At 45.7% G+C, this 14,452-nt stretch overlaps 1 protein-coding gene across 1 annotated transcript in view; it reads right to left on the bottom strand.

Annotated features, from left to right (window-relative positions):
- Positions 1 to 14,163, bottom strand: part of ST8SIA2 (ST8 alpha-N-acetyl-neuraminide alpha-2,8-sialyltransferase 2) — a 386,354-nt gene extending 372,191 nt beyond the window's left edge. The window contains exon 1 of the mRNA XM_063925734.1: positions 13,792 to 14,163. Coding sequence (XP_063781804.1) covers positions 13,792 to 13,889 — 98 coding nt within the window. The 5' untranslated portion in view covers positions 13,890 to 14,163. The remainder of the gene's footprint in view (positions 1 to 13,791) is intronic.
- Between the last annotated feature and the right edge of the window lie 289 nt (positions 14,164 to 14,452).

Raw genomic sequence — 14,452 nt, forward strand, 5'->3', positions numbered from 1 at the left:
TTGTGGGTTAAGTTCCACTCACTTGCTGGCTCAATCTCATTCACATCAATCTATTCCGCCGTGATACCTGTGATTAGCCAATAATAATATTGATTTGCTGTGTGACTTGTTTTGTGTTTGACCACATTTGCAATTGAGCAACCACTGTGGACTGAATGCTGTCGCTGTATCAATATCTGAGTAAAATATATTAAGGGAATCTACAGTTTACCACTTATACTAATCATTTCCCATGACATGGCAAATTGAAGGGTTCTCTGGGTGTGCTGTCTGATGATGCATACTGAGTGGAAGTCTCTGCCAGCCGCTAAGCATCCTCTACCAGCTTCTCAAGCACAGTGATCCAATGTCTGCCTGCAACAGCATACTGATTGGTGGGTGCCACTAGTCATCCACCAATAGGAGTGCAGGCAGGGCTATAATCAACCCCCCCCCCCCCCCCCCCCCCTCAATCACTGGATTATGGAGCAAGATGATTGGGTTTGTATTGCTGAGAATCATGAAAAACTGATGAGAACAATGGAGAGGGGAAGGGGGGAGAGGGTTGGGAATTTAGGGTTTGCCTTGCAGACCAGCACCTAGCTTGGCAAAGCAGTGCACACACCAGATATCAATATGTGAGTAGGATTAGTTACATTAAATTAAATAAAGGGTCTAAAAGGCCACATTTGTAGAGGCTTACCTTGACATGTTAAAGGTAGCGCAACAAACAGATTTAATATTTGCACTGAGCTGGTGGATATAATGGGCCTAATTCAGACCTGATTGTAGATGTGCTAAATTTAGCACATCTACGATCAGTCACACAGACATGCGGGGGGGAACCCAGCACAGGGCTGGTCCGCCCAGCATGTCAGGCCCTCCCCCCGCACAAGTAAAAAAGCATCGCACAGAGGCAATGCTTTTGTACTGGAAGAGTAGCTCCCACCTGCATAGCTCCTGCGCACTGGCAGGGAGCTACTCATCACTGCTCGAGTTGCAGACGTCACGCAGCTGCCGCAGCCCGCCCCCCCAAACAATCCAGGCACCCCTTGTGTTGCCCCGGACTGCGCCCCCTAAATGGCGGTCAAATGCCGCCGGCCCGCTCCCTCCTGCCCAGCAACCGCCTCTGCCTGATTGACATCGCACTGTGGTGCCGGCGCATGCGCAGTTCAGACCTGGTCGCTGCTGTGCAAAAATGCACAGCAGCGACCAGGTCTGAATTAGCCCCAATGTCATATAATATGCTTTTAATAGGACACATTTTATGCTTGGGCTGAAAAGCTCATTTTTAGGAGCACAGTGCGCACTGTGAAAACAAACTGTTAAACCCCAAAAAAGAGTCACATATAAGGCAGTCTTGATAGCTCCTCTATGTGTGCAGGTCAGACCATACAGGCAGGCACACATGTGCAGAGGGCAGGCACACATGTGCAGCAGGCAAGTACACCTGTGCAGTAGGCAGGCACACGGCAGTAAGCAGGCACACGTGCAGTTGGCAGGCACACATGTGCAGAGGGCAGGCACACCTGTTCAGTAGGCAGGCACACCTGTGCAGTAGGTAGGCACACATGTGCAGAGTGCAGGCACACATGGGCAGGCACACATATGCAGATGGCAGGCACACATGTGCAGCAGGCACGTACACCTGTGCAGTAGGTAGGCACACATGTGCAGAGGGCAGATACACATGGGCAGGCACACATATGCAGAGGGCAGGCACACCCAGGGTTGGAGGTACAGGGGAAACCCCCGTGGGCCCTACTGCCTGGGGGAAGGGGGGATTATGCATATGTTCCATTATAATGCACAGGACTATGGTGTATTTTCTATCATGCATTGCTGTTATTAATCTGCTACTGTACATTATCATGCATGCACTAGCAATATTGACTGTACAGTTTATATATCAAGGGCCCCAGCCCATGCAGTCTCGAATGGTTATGTAAACCAAAGTGGTGGCTGGCCACACCCCTATGCATGGGCCCCTATCACTGCATTCCCCAGGTAGGCCCTTCAAGCCCCAGTCCGACACTGGGCACACCTGTGCAGTAGGCAGGCACACCTGTGCAGTAGGCAGGCACACCTGTGCAGTAGGTAGACACACCTGTGCAGAGGGCAGGCGCACATGCGCAGTAGGTAGGCACACAAGTGCAGAGGGCAGGCACACATGTGTAGTAGGCAGGCACACACAGAGCTTTGCATCCAGTATACTTTGTAAACAACCTTCTAGTGTAGGGGTGGGCAAAATACGGCCCGCGGGCGGATGCGGCCCGCAAACCGATCCTGCCCGGCCCACTGCCTCCCACCAGCGAGCAATGACAAGCGGCCCGACCAGTGCTCTGCACTGCAATACCTCCAAGCTGCCAGCGGCGCCTCTTTCCCCTGCTGCTCCTGCTGCTGCGTTGTAGCAGCCTCCTCCAGAGTCCCCAGTGACAACGGCTGTGTTCAGCCGAGAAGGGGGTGGGGCTACGCGTCGATGAGGGGGTGGGGCTACACGGGACAAGAGCCAGACTGCTACAGATCCATCCTTCCTGCCACTGCCAGCCAGATCAGTAAGTTATTGGGAAAAGTGAAAGAAAGTGCGTGTGTGTGATAGTGTGCATATATTTGTGTGTGTGGACAGTGGCGTCAGACTGTTTTTAGGTTTGGGGGAGAGATCTTTAGCTCTCACTGTACCAACCCCTCCCGTGTTCTGTCACCATGTCACCCCCATGTTCTGTCACTATGTCATCCCCCCCCGTGTTCTGTCACTGTCACCTCCCCCCCCCGTGTTCTGTCACTGTCACCCCCCGTGTTCTGTCACTATGTCACACCCCCGTGTTCTGTCACTATGTCACCCCCCCCGTGTTCTGTCACTATGTCACACACCCCCGTGTTCTGTCACTGTGTCACACCCCCCGTGTTCTGTCACTGTGTCACACCCCCCGTGTTCTGTCACTGTGTCACCTCCCCATGTTCTGTCACTGTGTCACACCCCCCGTGTTCTGTCACTGTGTCACCTCCCCGTGTTCTGTCACTGTGTCACCTCCCCGTGTTCTGTCACTGTGTCACCTCCCCGTGTTCTGTCACTGTGTCACACCCCCCGTGTTCTGTCACTGTGTCCCCTCCCCTTGTTCTGTCGCTGTCAACCCCACCATGTTCTGTCACCATGTCACACCCCCCGTGTTCTGTCACTGTCACCCCCACCGTGTTCTGTCACCCCCCCCTCCCCGTGTTCTTTCACTGTGTCACACCCCCGTGTTCTGTCACCGTGTCACACATCCGTGTTCTGTCACTGTCACCCCCACCGTGTTCTGTCACTGTGTCACACCCCCCATGTTCTGTCACTGTGTCACCTCCCCGTGTTCTGTCGCTGTCAACCCCACCATGTTCTGTCACCATGTCACACCCCCCGTGTTCTGTCACTGTCACCCCCACCGTGTTCTGTCACCCCCCCTCCCCGTGTTCTTTCACTGTGTCACACCCCCCGTGTTCTGTCACCGTGTCACACATCTGTGTTCTGTCACTGTCACCCCCACCGTGTTCTGTCACTGTGTCACACCCCCCGTGTTCTGTCACTGTCACCCCCCCTCCCCGTGTTCTGTCACCGTGTCACCCCCACCATGTTCTGTCACTGTCACCCCCCCCTCCCCGTATTCTTTCACTGTGTCACACCCCCTGTGTTCTGTCACCGTGTCACACATCCGTGTTCTGTCACTGTCACCCCCCCTCCCCGTGTTCTGTCACTGTGTCACCCCCACCGTTTTCTGTCACTGTGTCACACACCCGTGTTCTGTCACTGTCACCCCCCCCTCCCCGTGTTCTGTCACCGTGTAACCCCCACCGTGTTCTGTCACCGTGTCACACACCCGTGTTCTGTCAGTGTCACCCCCCCTCCCCGTGTTCTGTCACCGTGTCATACCCCCCATGTTCTGTCACCGTGTCACCCCCACCGTGTTCTGTCACTGTGTCACACCCCCCGTGTTCTGTCACCCCCACCGTGTTCTGTCACTGTGTCACCCCCACCGTGTTCTGTCACTGTGTCACACCTTTCCCCAGGGGCCATAAGACACTGGATAATTTGCTTGCTGCACAATAATTATCCTAAATAAAATGTTAATGTGTAAAAAGGCTCTCTACCTGCCGTAATGTGTGTAAAAGGGTCTCTACCTGGTGTAATGTGTGTAAGTGGCGCTGTGTGGCGCAATTTGAATAATGGAGACTATTGTGCAGCCTAATATGAATCTGTATTATTTTTTTGCCCACCCCCCTTCCACATGAAGCCACGTCCCTATATTTTTGGCAAGTGGGGCGAGCTGCTATTTTGTATGTGGCCCTCGGATACTGACAGGAAATGTCAAGTGGCCCCTCAGCTGAAATAATTGCCCACCCCTGTCCTAGTGTGTAAGAAAAAAAAAGTATGGAATAAGCATCCAGTCTTGTAGGTCATGGATCCCTGGCAGCTGGAGTAACAGGTCTCCAGTAGTGATGAGTGAATTGAGTATGATTCATTTCAGAAAAATATTTGTTCTGCATTCACTCCTGCTTTGACTGACAAATACTAAGCTTTGAACCTTGCTGCGGATGGCTATTATTCTCTATCAATCACTTACTGAGCCAGAGAGTCCCAATGAGCCATCTATTCTCAGCAGATCTAGATATGAATTTCCAGGTGACAGTACTATCCTTCAAAGTTAGGGTCACTTGTGGACTGTGCCAAATGTACTGTAAGTGAAACATGGAAGGAGAGGGACCAGCGCCAATGTTGGATGAAATAGAAAGGTCTATGCAGAAATGAATGGAGAAATAGCATGTTTGATGGCAGCCAGGAAACAATTCAGGAGCTCCCTGGTGTCTGGGGATTAAACCATCCAGTACATGCTGGTATTTGGACTCATGTATTTACAATTATTAGGATTCTATTTGCAAAACCAATTTGTCACTCACTCAAATAAGAGTGTATATATTGGAGGATTGTATTAGAAACAAACTTCTCGATTGTTTTTAAGCTCTTCATTGTAGAATACATAATTTTTATCCGCTAAAAAGATCCTTGATTCAGTACTTGTAGAAAAGCCCAGAAAGAACTCTTATGTTGAGTATAATTGACACATAACAATTACACCAATTGTGTCTACATAACACACTGTGACTGAAGAAGATTTGGGCACAAATTGGACTCAAGTTACAAAAAAAAAGCATAACTACATGAGCAGTTTATACCAGACATACTTATCACTTACACTTGTATCATTTGTTTTGCTAGAGAAAAACACATTTACTATTTGGTATCAGTAAAACTTACAATAGAAACCCTCTAATATGGCAGGTACAGGTCTCTATGCCGGTCTCCATCTGTTTACTAATGTGTAAACACCTCCTGACTGTACTAAGGGCCTGATTCAGAGATGTAGGCAAATGCTGTCATAGTGGGATCCATGTGCAGCAGCTCTGCAGAAATATGCCAAAGTTGCAGCCACTGGGATTTGTATTCAGACGCGACTGGAGGAGTCTCAGATCTGCCGCTTGTATCAGATGACGCAACCATCAGATGCACATCTGTTTATCATCGGCCTTCCGAGACTCCGCTGCCATTTTAACTGTATACGGGACCGTAGTCGCAGGCTGTGACACGTCCCTGAAGCGTCATAACTTGCCTCTGTTTGAGTTGGCACTTCGCTGTCACCTCCAACAAATGCTCCATGAAATGGACGTGTGTTCTGTCTTTAGTTTTCTATTTTTCAAGCACCTTTCATCTATAAAATCCCCTTTCTAGTGAGCACCTTACAATTAACATCTAAAGGCTCAACCAAGTACATTTATAAGCCACATTTATAAGCCACATTTATAAGCCACATTTGAAACATCACACCAGTTACTGGGGTCGAGCAGTCCAGTGTTACTTATTGTATTACCAAAAACATAGCGGGCAATTCAGACTACGATCACTTTCACAGACATGCAGGGTGACGCCCAGCACAGGGCTAGTCCGCCCCGCATGTCTGGCTCTGCCCCCCCCCTTCGCACAGGTAAAAAAGCATTGCATGGCAGCGATGCTTTTGTACCTGAAGAGTAGCTCCCTACCAGTGCAGCTACTGTTTCTCTCCGGGTCGCAGCGGCTGCGTGTGACATCACAAAATGGTGGACCAAAGCTGCCGGCCCGCCCCCTCCCGCCTAGCGAACGCCTCTGCCTGTCAATCAGGCAGAGGTGATCGCTTGGCAGAGATGCCGATCGCATCTCTGGCATGCGCCGGTGCACTGCGGCGCCTGTGCATGCGCAGTTCAGACCTGATCGTCCACTGTGCGAGAACGCACAGCAGCGATCAGGTCTGAATTAGCCCCATAGAGACATCAGCCAATATTGGCTTTTCCTCTTAATCTAGGGTTCTCTTGCAGTCTGGTTGCCCCTCACATGCCTCATGAGTGTTTGTAGGCTGGATGCGTTTCCTGTCTCCTCATTGGCAGGCCAAGTTGAAATCAGGCTTTATCATCTCAATAGAAGAGTGCCTCTTAAATTCATTTACTGTTCCTGGTTCATCTTTGCAGTCACCTCACCCACTACATTGACAATACATATTCTGCATAATTGATGCCTGTTGATAGAGGGAAGAACATGATGCAGAATGCACACTTTATCCTCTGAGCATCATGCTTTGTTCTGCTGCCAGTCAAGCCCAGGGTAAAATAAAGGATGTGGCCCCACCCATATATATGCTTAGAAATTATGGTTATTATTATTATTATTATTATTATTATTATTATTATTATTATAGTAATTGCATTTGTGCAAACTGATTTTGGCAAAGCTGATATCAGGGTCGTGGCTGTTTCCCATTCATTACACAAACTCATGCTACAGAAGAAAGAGTCGTGTTTAATGTCTCTCGGAGCTCAGAACCGGCTGATTTACCAGCATCGTAATAATGTCAGATTGCACATGTTCGTCTTGTCCAGCCATTTCCAGGAGCTTCTCCTACCTTATTAATGCACTACAAAGCTTACCTAAAAAATCATTAAATTGGCAAAATTTGTGCCCATGTGAAATAATGCATAGTTTACATAATAATTTCCACATAATAAAATGCTGTTAATTCAAGTGGAACATACACAAAATGCATTAAGATGTAACCTATATCAATTCATGCCGCACAACGTAATTGTTAATATATACTGATGTATGTCAATTCTACAACCCAGGATATGTTATGATAATCTAAATTATCTCTGCTATTAATGTACAGAGTAAGCTAAATGGCAAGATCTATGAAGTCTCGGGGCGAGAAAAAGTGGTGAGAGATATGGGCTGGGATGTAGTAGCCTATGGTGGAACATTCCGACACACTTCACATTACTACTAATCGCATATGTACTAACATATACAATTGGTATTGCAAAGGACAGCTATCCCGAGCTGTTCTTTGCAATCATCCGCTGGCACCCCAGCAGTTGTCCCCGGCGCTCAGCCAGTGTAGCCTGGGGGTGGGACGGGGAGGGACAGGGTGTGTGTATGGGCTCCTCCTCATCCCCTACAGCCGGAAGTTGAGGTCAGGGGATCCGAGAGCGCTGAGCACAGGTTGGATGGGCACAGGCATCTGCCAAGAGGCTACTAGCACAAGAGGTGAGGGGGTGTGGTGTGTGGTGATGGGCGTGTTCTGTGGGGAGTGGCGGAGGGATGTATTGCCGGGCTTAGTACATATGGTACATATAGTACATGTAGCCCATATGGAAATGCGGTAAAAAAAACCACAGGAGTTTTACCGCATTTTCCCTTTAGTACATCCCGCCAAAGTACCAACCAATCAGCTGCTGGCATTTTTTTTTTTATCACAGCCAGCCTTTAAAATGACAGTTAGGTGCTCTCTACAAGGCTTGATACATCTGACCCCAAAAGTGATAAAAATGTAAGTTGTTGGAATGTGATGATTGTTGGTATGATGATAGTGTCAGTGATGCTCTAGAGCGTTCCAGAGTAACACACATGGACAGTCTCCACACAATTCTGTTGTTCCTCATACTTAGGAAGGAGGACGGGGGGGAGGGGGGGGGGGGAGGTTGATTGCACACTCTACTGTTAAATATAGTAAGAGGTGCTATCATGCTGAGACTTGTAGTGCCATGAAGGAAATAGAAAATGCAGATGAACTGCAAATTCTAAGCACTAACAATACTGATAGTCACAACAATAATTGTAGAGTATAACAGAGGATCTAAGTGCATGTTTGGCCAAATATATGTGCCCATCTACCACATGAAGGTGAACGCCATCAGAGTTAGAAGCTGGGCGAACTCCATAATTAGTAGCAGGGATGAAACTAGAAACTCAAGTACCCCATAGCAAGATGTGAAGGGCTTACAAAGTTGCAAATAAAGACAATCCCCTTTCTTTGTCAGGCTAACTGTCCACCTCCACTCTGCTGCATGTACTCAGCACTTCCTGTTCAGAGAGGAAGAAGACATCAGAGTTTTCTCCCACTCTGAGCTGAATTTTACTTTTTCATTCATGGCAAGCTGGAGCTTCAGTGCCTTGCAATGATGGTGGTCAGACAGCAAAGACCTTACTAAGGGGGAGATGTACTAAGCAGTGAAAACAGTGGAGAAGTGTGCCCGTGGAGAAGTTGCCCATGACAACCAATCAGTAACAGTTATAATTTGCATACTATAAAAGCATACAGAGCAGCTGATTGGTTGCCATGGTCAACTTCTCCACTGGCTCACTTCTCCACTCTTATCACTGCTTAGTACATCTACCCCTAAGCTCCTTGCTGCGGCTGATCTTGGACGTGTGTACACTCTGGTTGGAGGGGACACATTGGTCCATTTGAATTTCTCAGCCAGATTTATGCACTTTATTAAATGACCACTTTATATTCATGGGAATAACGTGAACCCAGTTATATTAACATTAGGGATCTTACTCACTTGTTGTTGACTCATTTCATCCCAAGCAGACAAGAAACAATTTGTATAGGACATTTTTTTCATAGAACTGTACATGATGAGGTTATTAAATCTGAATAGAAGGGATTTTCTTTTTGTGTTGCTTGTTGCCACCAAAAAAAAATATGTTGAGTGTGCCTGAGGAACATGAAAAGACTATTATATCTGAGGCATAATTTAAAATAATCTTTTATTTAACATTGTGAGTGCTTATAGAGTATGAAATATGTTACAACTTCAGTTCAGCAACTGCAATCTTATAACATTAGCACTATCACAGCTGAAGAGAAATGGTGCCTATTCCACTGGTCACTTAATAAGCCATTGAAAGTTGTTTTGGATTTAATTCCATTATTGCTGGTTCAAATTAAACAAACTATTTTGTGATAAGAAATATAGTTCAGGATAATTATGGGTATTCTGAAACCATCGGAGTGTTGGAAAATAAGATTCTAGAAAGTGGAACAGAAAATTCCAGTTCTCCTATGTCCTAGCCTATCCTACAATGTTCATTTTTCACCATTAGAAATAACACAATGAGATTAATGCAGTGTTGCATGAAAGTCCATTTTGTGGATGAACCTTGCACTGTACATGCTCTGTAGCTGACGAACACATACACAGGCAATTCAGATTTACACAAGTCTCAATCTCAACTATACAGGATGGTGAATGGGCGAAACTGGGTGGTAAAATGCCGGCTAAATTGTGTTGTGGATGTATAGGCCTAATTGCGGGCTATGTAGAGTTGTGTGAGTTGTCCACCTTGAGTTCTGTCCATGCATGACAAGAGTAATTGCAGCTGACTTGTCTGCAACACTGAATCACCCCAGGTGTAAGAGCAGGATTTGTATAGGGTTTTTCCAGAATGCTTGCTTTTAAAGTAAGTGTAGATAGCCCATGAAGACAGTAGATCTGAAAAGAGGATTTTCTAGCAAACCACTTTCGCTATTGAGAAATCTTTCAATATAAGCTTAATGAAGCAGCAAAATACTTCACTTCCTACTGTAGATGCACTGGAAGTTACGCCTTACGTGAGACCATCTAGTTGGTCTGGTAATCCGGCTGTCTGAGAGGGATCCCACAGTATAGACTACAATGACTAATGTCGTCTGCTTGGCCAGACCACAATCCCTTTAGATATCTCCTGCATTAGGCTCTTCTTAAATAACCCCAATTGTTAAATCATGCATGATCTGCATGATTTTCAACTTCTTACATAGGCCTCTAAATATGAATTTCCGGAATGAATTGTAATATAACACTAATATTAGGTACACACCTGGTAGATATATCTGCTGACCCCCTGTCAGGCCAACCGAGTGGGCAATTCTGGAAAGCATACATACGTACTGTTTGGCTGCTCATTGTGTGCTGACATCACAACTGGACAGGCATTTGAATTTGCCCGCCCAGTTGAGATGTTAGTTATTGGCGGTCCCTGCAGCGGGTGGTATTCATGTGACCGGCGGTCTGCTGGCCGACAGTCACATGACCTCCTCCACCATCCCGAAGGCTCACTATCCCGATGGTCGGCATGCCGACCAACAGGGACTATTTCCACTCGTGGGTGTCCACGACACCCATAGAGTGGGAATAGAACCCGTGGCGACCACAGGTCGCCACCGAGCCCGCAGCGTGGCGAGCGCAGCAAGCCCGCAAGGGGCTTGCTGCACTCGCCCCTCCCCGCCGGGATCCCGGCATCGGTAAGCTGACCGGCGGTCAGGAGACCGCCGGTCAGCCATACTACACCCCCTGCAGCTAGTGTATGGGCGGTTGGCGGGTCACCTGTACACGCAGCCAGAAGCACATGTCTACCTGTAAATATGTCGAGCATCACATCAGATGATGTCTCCCTGGTGACATCTCTTTGCATATGTACTGCATACATGCCTAGTCTCCCGGAAGCTGCATGAGGCTCCCGATTTTTAGAGTTGTCCCTCGCAGCCCTGGAAGGGTATGTGGCTCTCCCACATCATAGTGAAGCGGGCAGGATGAGGGTTCAAAGCACAGAAAAAAACAGATACTGAGTGTAGGGCGAAGCTAAACCCTGGATTGGTGTCATTCAGTCCCCCGAAGTGTTCTGCTGCGCCTCCTCTCCGGGGAGAAAAAGAAAGTAGGTAAGTATGATGTGCAGTATCGCAGTACCAATCACATTGCATATGCAATCACTTTACTCTTTACTGATCGCTCTTACAGGTTCCTTTCCAGTGATCAAATTTCAGCAATAAGGATCTTTAATACTAAGGGTATACCACACACACAAAAAAAATTACTGTAAGTCCTAAAACAGCATCACTTCATTCAGCATCAAACAGAAGCAAGAGGTGGTATCTATAGACTAATAAAACTTTCTGGTTGTGTTCCAATTCTCTATTAATAGAATTTCTATTTAAAAGAAAAAAGTTCACCAGCAGATCCAAATATTCCAATGAAGCAACACCACATGGACTGTTTGATATGTTACCAGTTTGTTTTTTCCGGGTTGGTGAGAAACCCAAATAACAACGATTTATGCGAAAAATAAATCATGGTGGTTTCAGCCGTCTCTTGCTGCACCTGACACTTGTTGCACTTCAGACACAATCTAAAAATGACAGACTGAGCAGCAATTTAGGACGACCAGCATTGTAGAGATATTAGACAAGAACAAAACAAATCTAACTACAGTACACACAGCACTTGAAAGTGCAAGCCAGAAACAGGCATTGGCATTGGTAAAATATTAATCATTACCTATGGAAAAAATACATCAGAAAGAAAGGTCTATTTGATGTATTGATTAGATAAATTAAGCATTTCACTAACAGACGGGCACATAATCAATCACATACATCTCCTGCACTGACTTGTGCTGATCTACTTCTACTGTACTATAAGGTTTGCTGAGAAGTACTGTACCCGTAGATATTGAATTTAGTTACACATTGTTTAATGTTGCTTTTCTGTTGTCTCCAGATTTAAAAGTAAATATGTTCTGGACAGGTCTCGACATTAAAGAGATGTATTTTTCCAACAAGTGCTTAGAAATGAGAAAAAAAGCCAAATGCAGACAGAAAAACACTAGCTGTGAAAGGTGCTCTCTTCATAGCTGTAAATGTCAACCGATTTATATTACCTTTTAACCCACCCTTTAGGAGTTATAAACAAGGTGTTGAACAGAACAGGAATGATACTAAATAATGTGAAGAAAAACCCAGAGACATAATAAAAATAATTCTATGTCTTTAGTTCAGTAAAGTATTTTTTTTAAATAGACCCTCCATGTCAGTACCCAGACCCAGATCACATGAAGTGTCTACAAAGGCGCATTGTACAACAATAAAATACCAACTGCACAACACCAGCTACTGTATGATCCAGATTAAAGTTTGACACTTTATGATGCATTTGGATGGGTTAAACAGTCATTAAGCTACTGTATGAAATAACTCCCAGAAATGTGGTCATTGCACAAAACCAATGTGGCTGTTGATTTGGAATGTGACATATACACATCCACTGTCTATGGGTGCGACAATTAAAAGACAAAATTAGGATTTGTTTTTCACAGTTTACAGCATAACTATTGTAAAGGATCTTTCTGATACCCAGTATAACATGCCATTGGATGTTGGGCATCTATCATAATACACAATAATGAACAGTATATACATATAATATTTATATTTGTAGCATTAAATAATATGAGTTAACAACAGTTCAGGTAATTTTTTGTAGTGATCCACAAAATCATGATATACTTTCAAGTGATTTAAGCCATAAACTAGCACCAGTGGCTCAACCATCCTTACCAACTAAAGCGAAGGGTGCACAGAGAATAAAGACTCTTAACACACCCAGACTATACCAGGAAAGGCTTAGCTCATCCCCACTGCTGTCTAATATTGATCCAGACACGTGTGATGACAGTGCCAGTAAAAGGGGCAACTCACCCCACCCCACACTGCGAAGAACTCCACTTGCAGACTGTGATACGGGCAACATTAACCCAGCATTTTACACCACAATGAATCAAAATCCCAATAGGTCATCCTTGTGTCAGTAACAGAAATGAAAAAAATCAATAGAACAAAATATAATTCCCACTGTGAAAGTTCTAATATTAGTATTGCCATAGACTACAGCAGTTATTGAGTTCTCCATGAAGTATTGGAGGAAACAAATAATGAGGCTTCAAGTCAGATAAAATACTATACTTTCCTAAAGGACTGTCTAAACATATCCAGAAGAGAACACATGCAGAAGAGTCCTGATCCCCCTCCGAGCTGAACGTAACACTAGACACGAGCCTTGTCTCCCCTAACACGAGCCCATTACTCCCCATACTTTGAAGTGAGTTCATTCTTTCTTTGCAGAGTAGCATGGCTGTGCATTCTGAAACGTTGCATTGTGATGGGAACACAGCTTTGCATCGCAAGTATTGTTTTTCAGCATCCCCTGTTCTGCATCATAAGCTCTGATTTGTCTCAAAGGCATGGCCCTACATTAAGCACATTGCTTTCCAACAATATGTTTCCTTTCCATGAAAAGGATTCATTACCAGCTTATGCCAGCACCCTTTCCATCCCAAGTACTGTTTTGCATCCTCTTTGCTGATGACAATACTGTAAGCAAAAGCTGATGGATCTATCAGCCGTGATGGTCAGTATAAATAGACCGACATCAAAAGTATTGATTCAGTGGGCAAATCAGCATTGCATGCCATACTAGAGCTTCATATACATTGTTAAAGCACATGATTCATGTTGGGGTAAACTACAACTCTGTACAACATAAAATAAATGGAACAAGGAAGACTTATGCTAAGTGTGAAGACAAAGAAACTATATAATCAGCGATCTCCCCGTGCACCCCAGCTGTTCTAACATGAGATCTTATAGACATAATTACCCCATCTCCTCTTCCAGCTCAGATATATCCGCCAAGATGAGGAACACCACTAACAAGGTGACAGTGGCGAGTACCCAGCTCCTGAAGTCCGGATTCATGGCTCTGTCTGCCGAGACTGGCAATGCAAATAATAAAAGCAGGAGGAGAAATTCAGCTCTTCGTAGCAGCAGCTCCACAGCTGCTTGAAGTCAATCCCAGCTCATTGCAAGCAGCAGCAACACAAGGAGTCCCCTTATTCCTCCTGTGATGAGTGTACGTGGGGATTGTGCTGGTGGCAGATCATTGTCACCTATCATCAGAGTACATGCTGCTGTTCTCACAGACACTGGGAAGGAGAGAAGAAATCCATGCAGAGGCACTGACATCCACTGGCTGACAGAGATCCTCCCTCTTTCCCCCCACTCCCTCTCTTTTTCTTAAAGTTAGTGTGACAAAAGAGAAGTCCTCACCTGGGAATAATTCTCGGCAGAACGCAAGGGACGGATGTTTAATAATATTAATAAAGGAAAACCATAGTTACATTACACTAGGGAGAAATGAGGTAAAGCTATATATGCACACAGATACAAATTACCTCATGCAAAGTGCCCAGTGATGGCTTACATTTATAAGTGCCTGGCACAGCGCTGAAACATGTTTCAATAACAGCATTTACCATCCA

Source organism: Pseudophryne corroboree, chromosome 6 (genome assembly GCF_028390025.1).
Source record: "Pseudophryne corroboree isolate aPseCor3 chromosome 6, aPseCor3.hap2, whole genome shotgun sequence".
Taxonomy (NCBI): Eukaryota; Metazoa; Chordata; class Amphibia; order Anura; family Myobatrachidae; genus Pseudophryne; species Pseudophryne corroboree.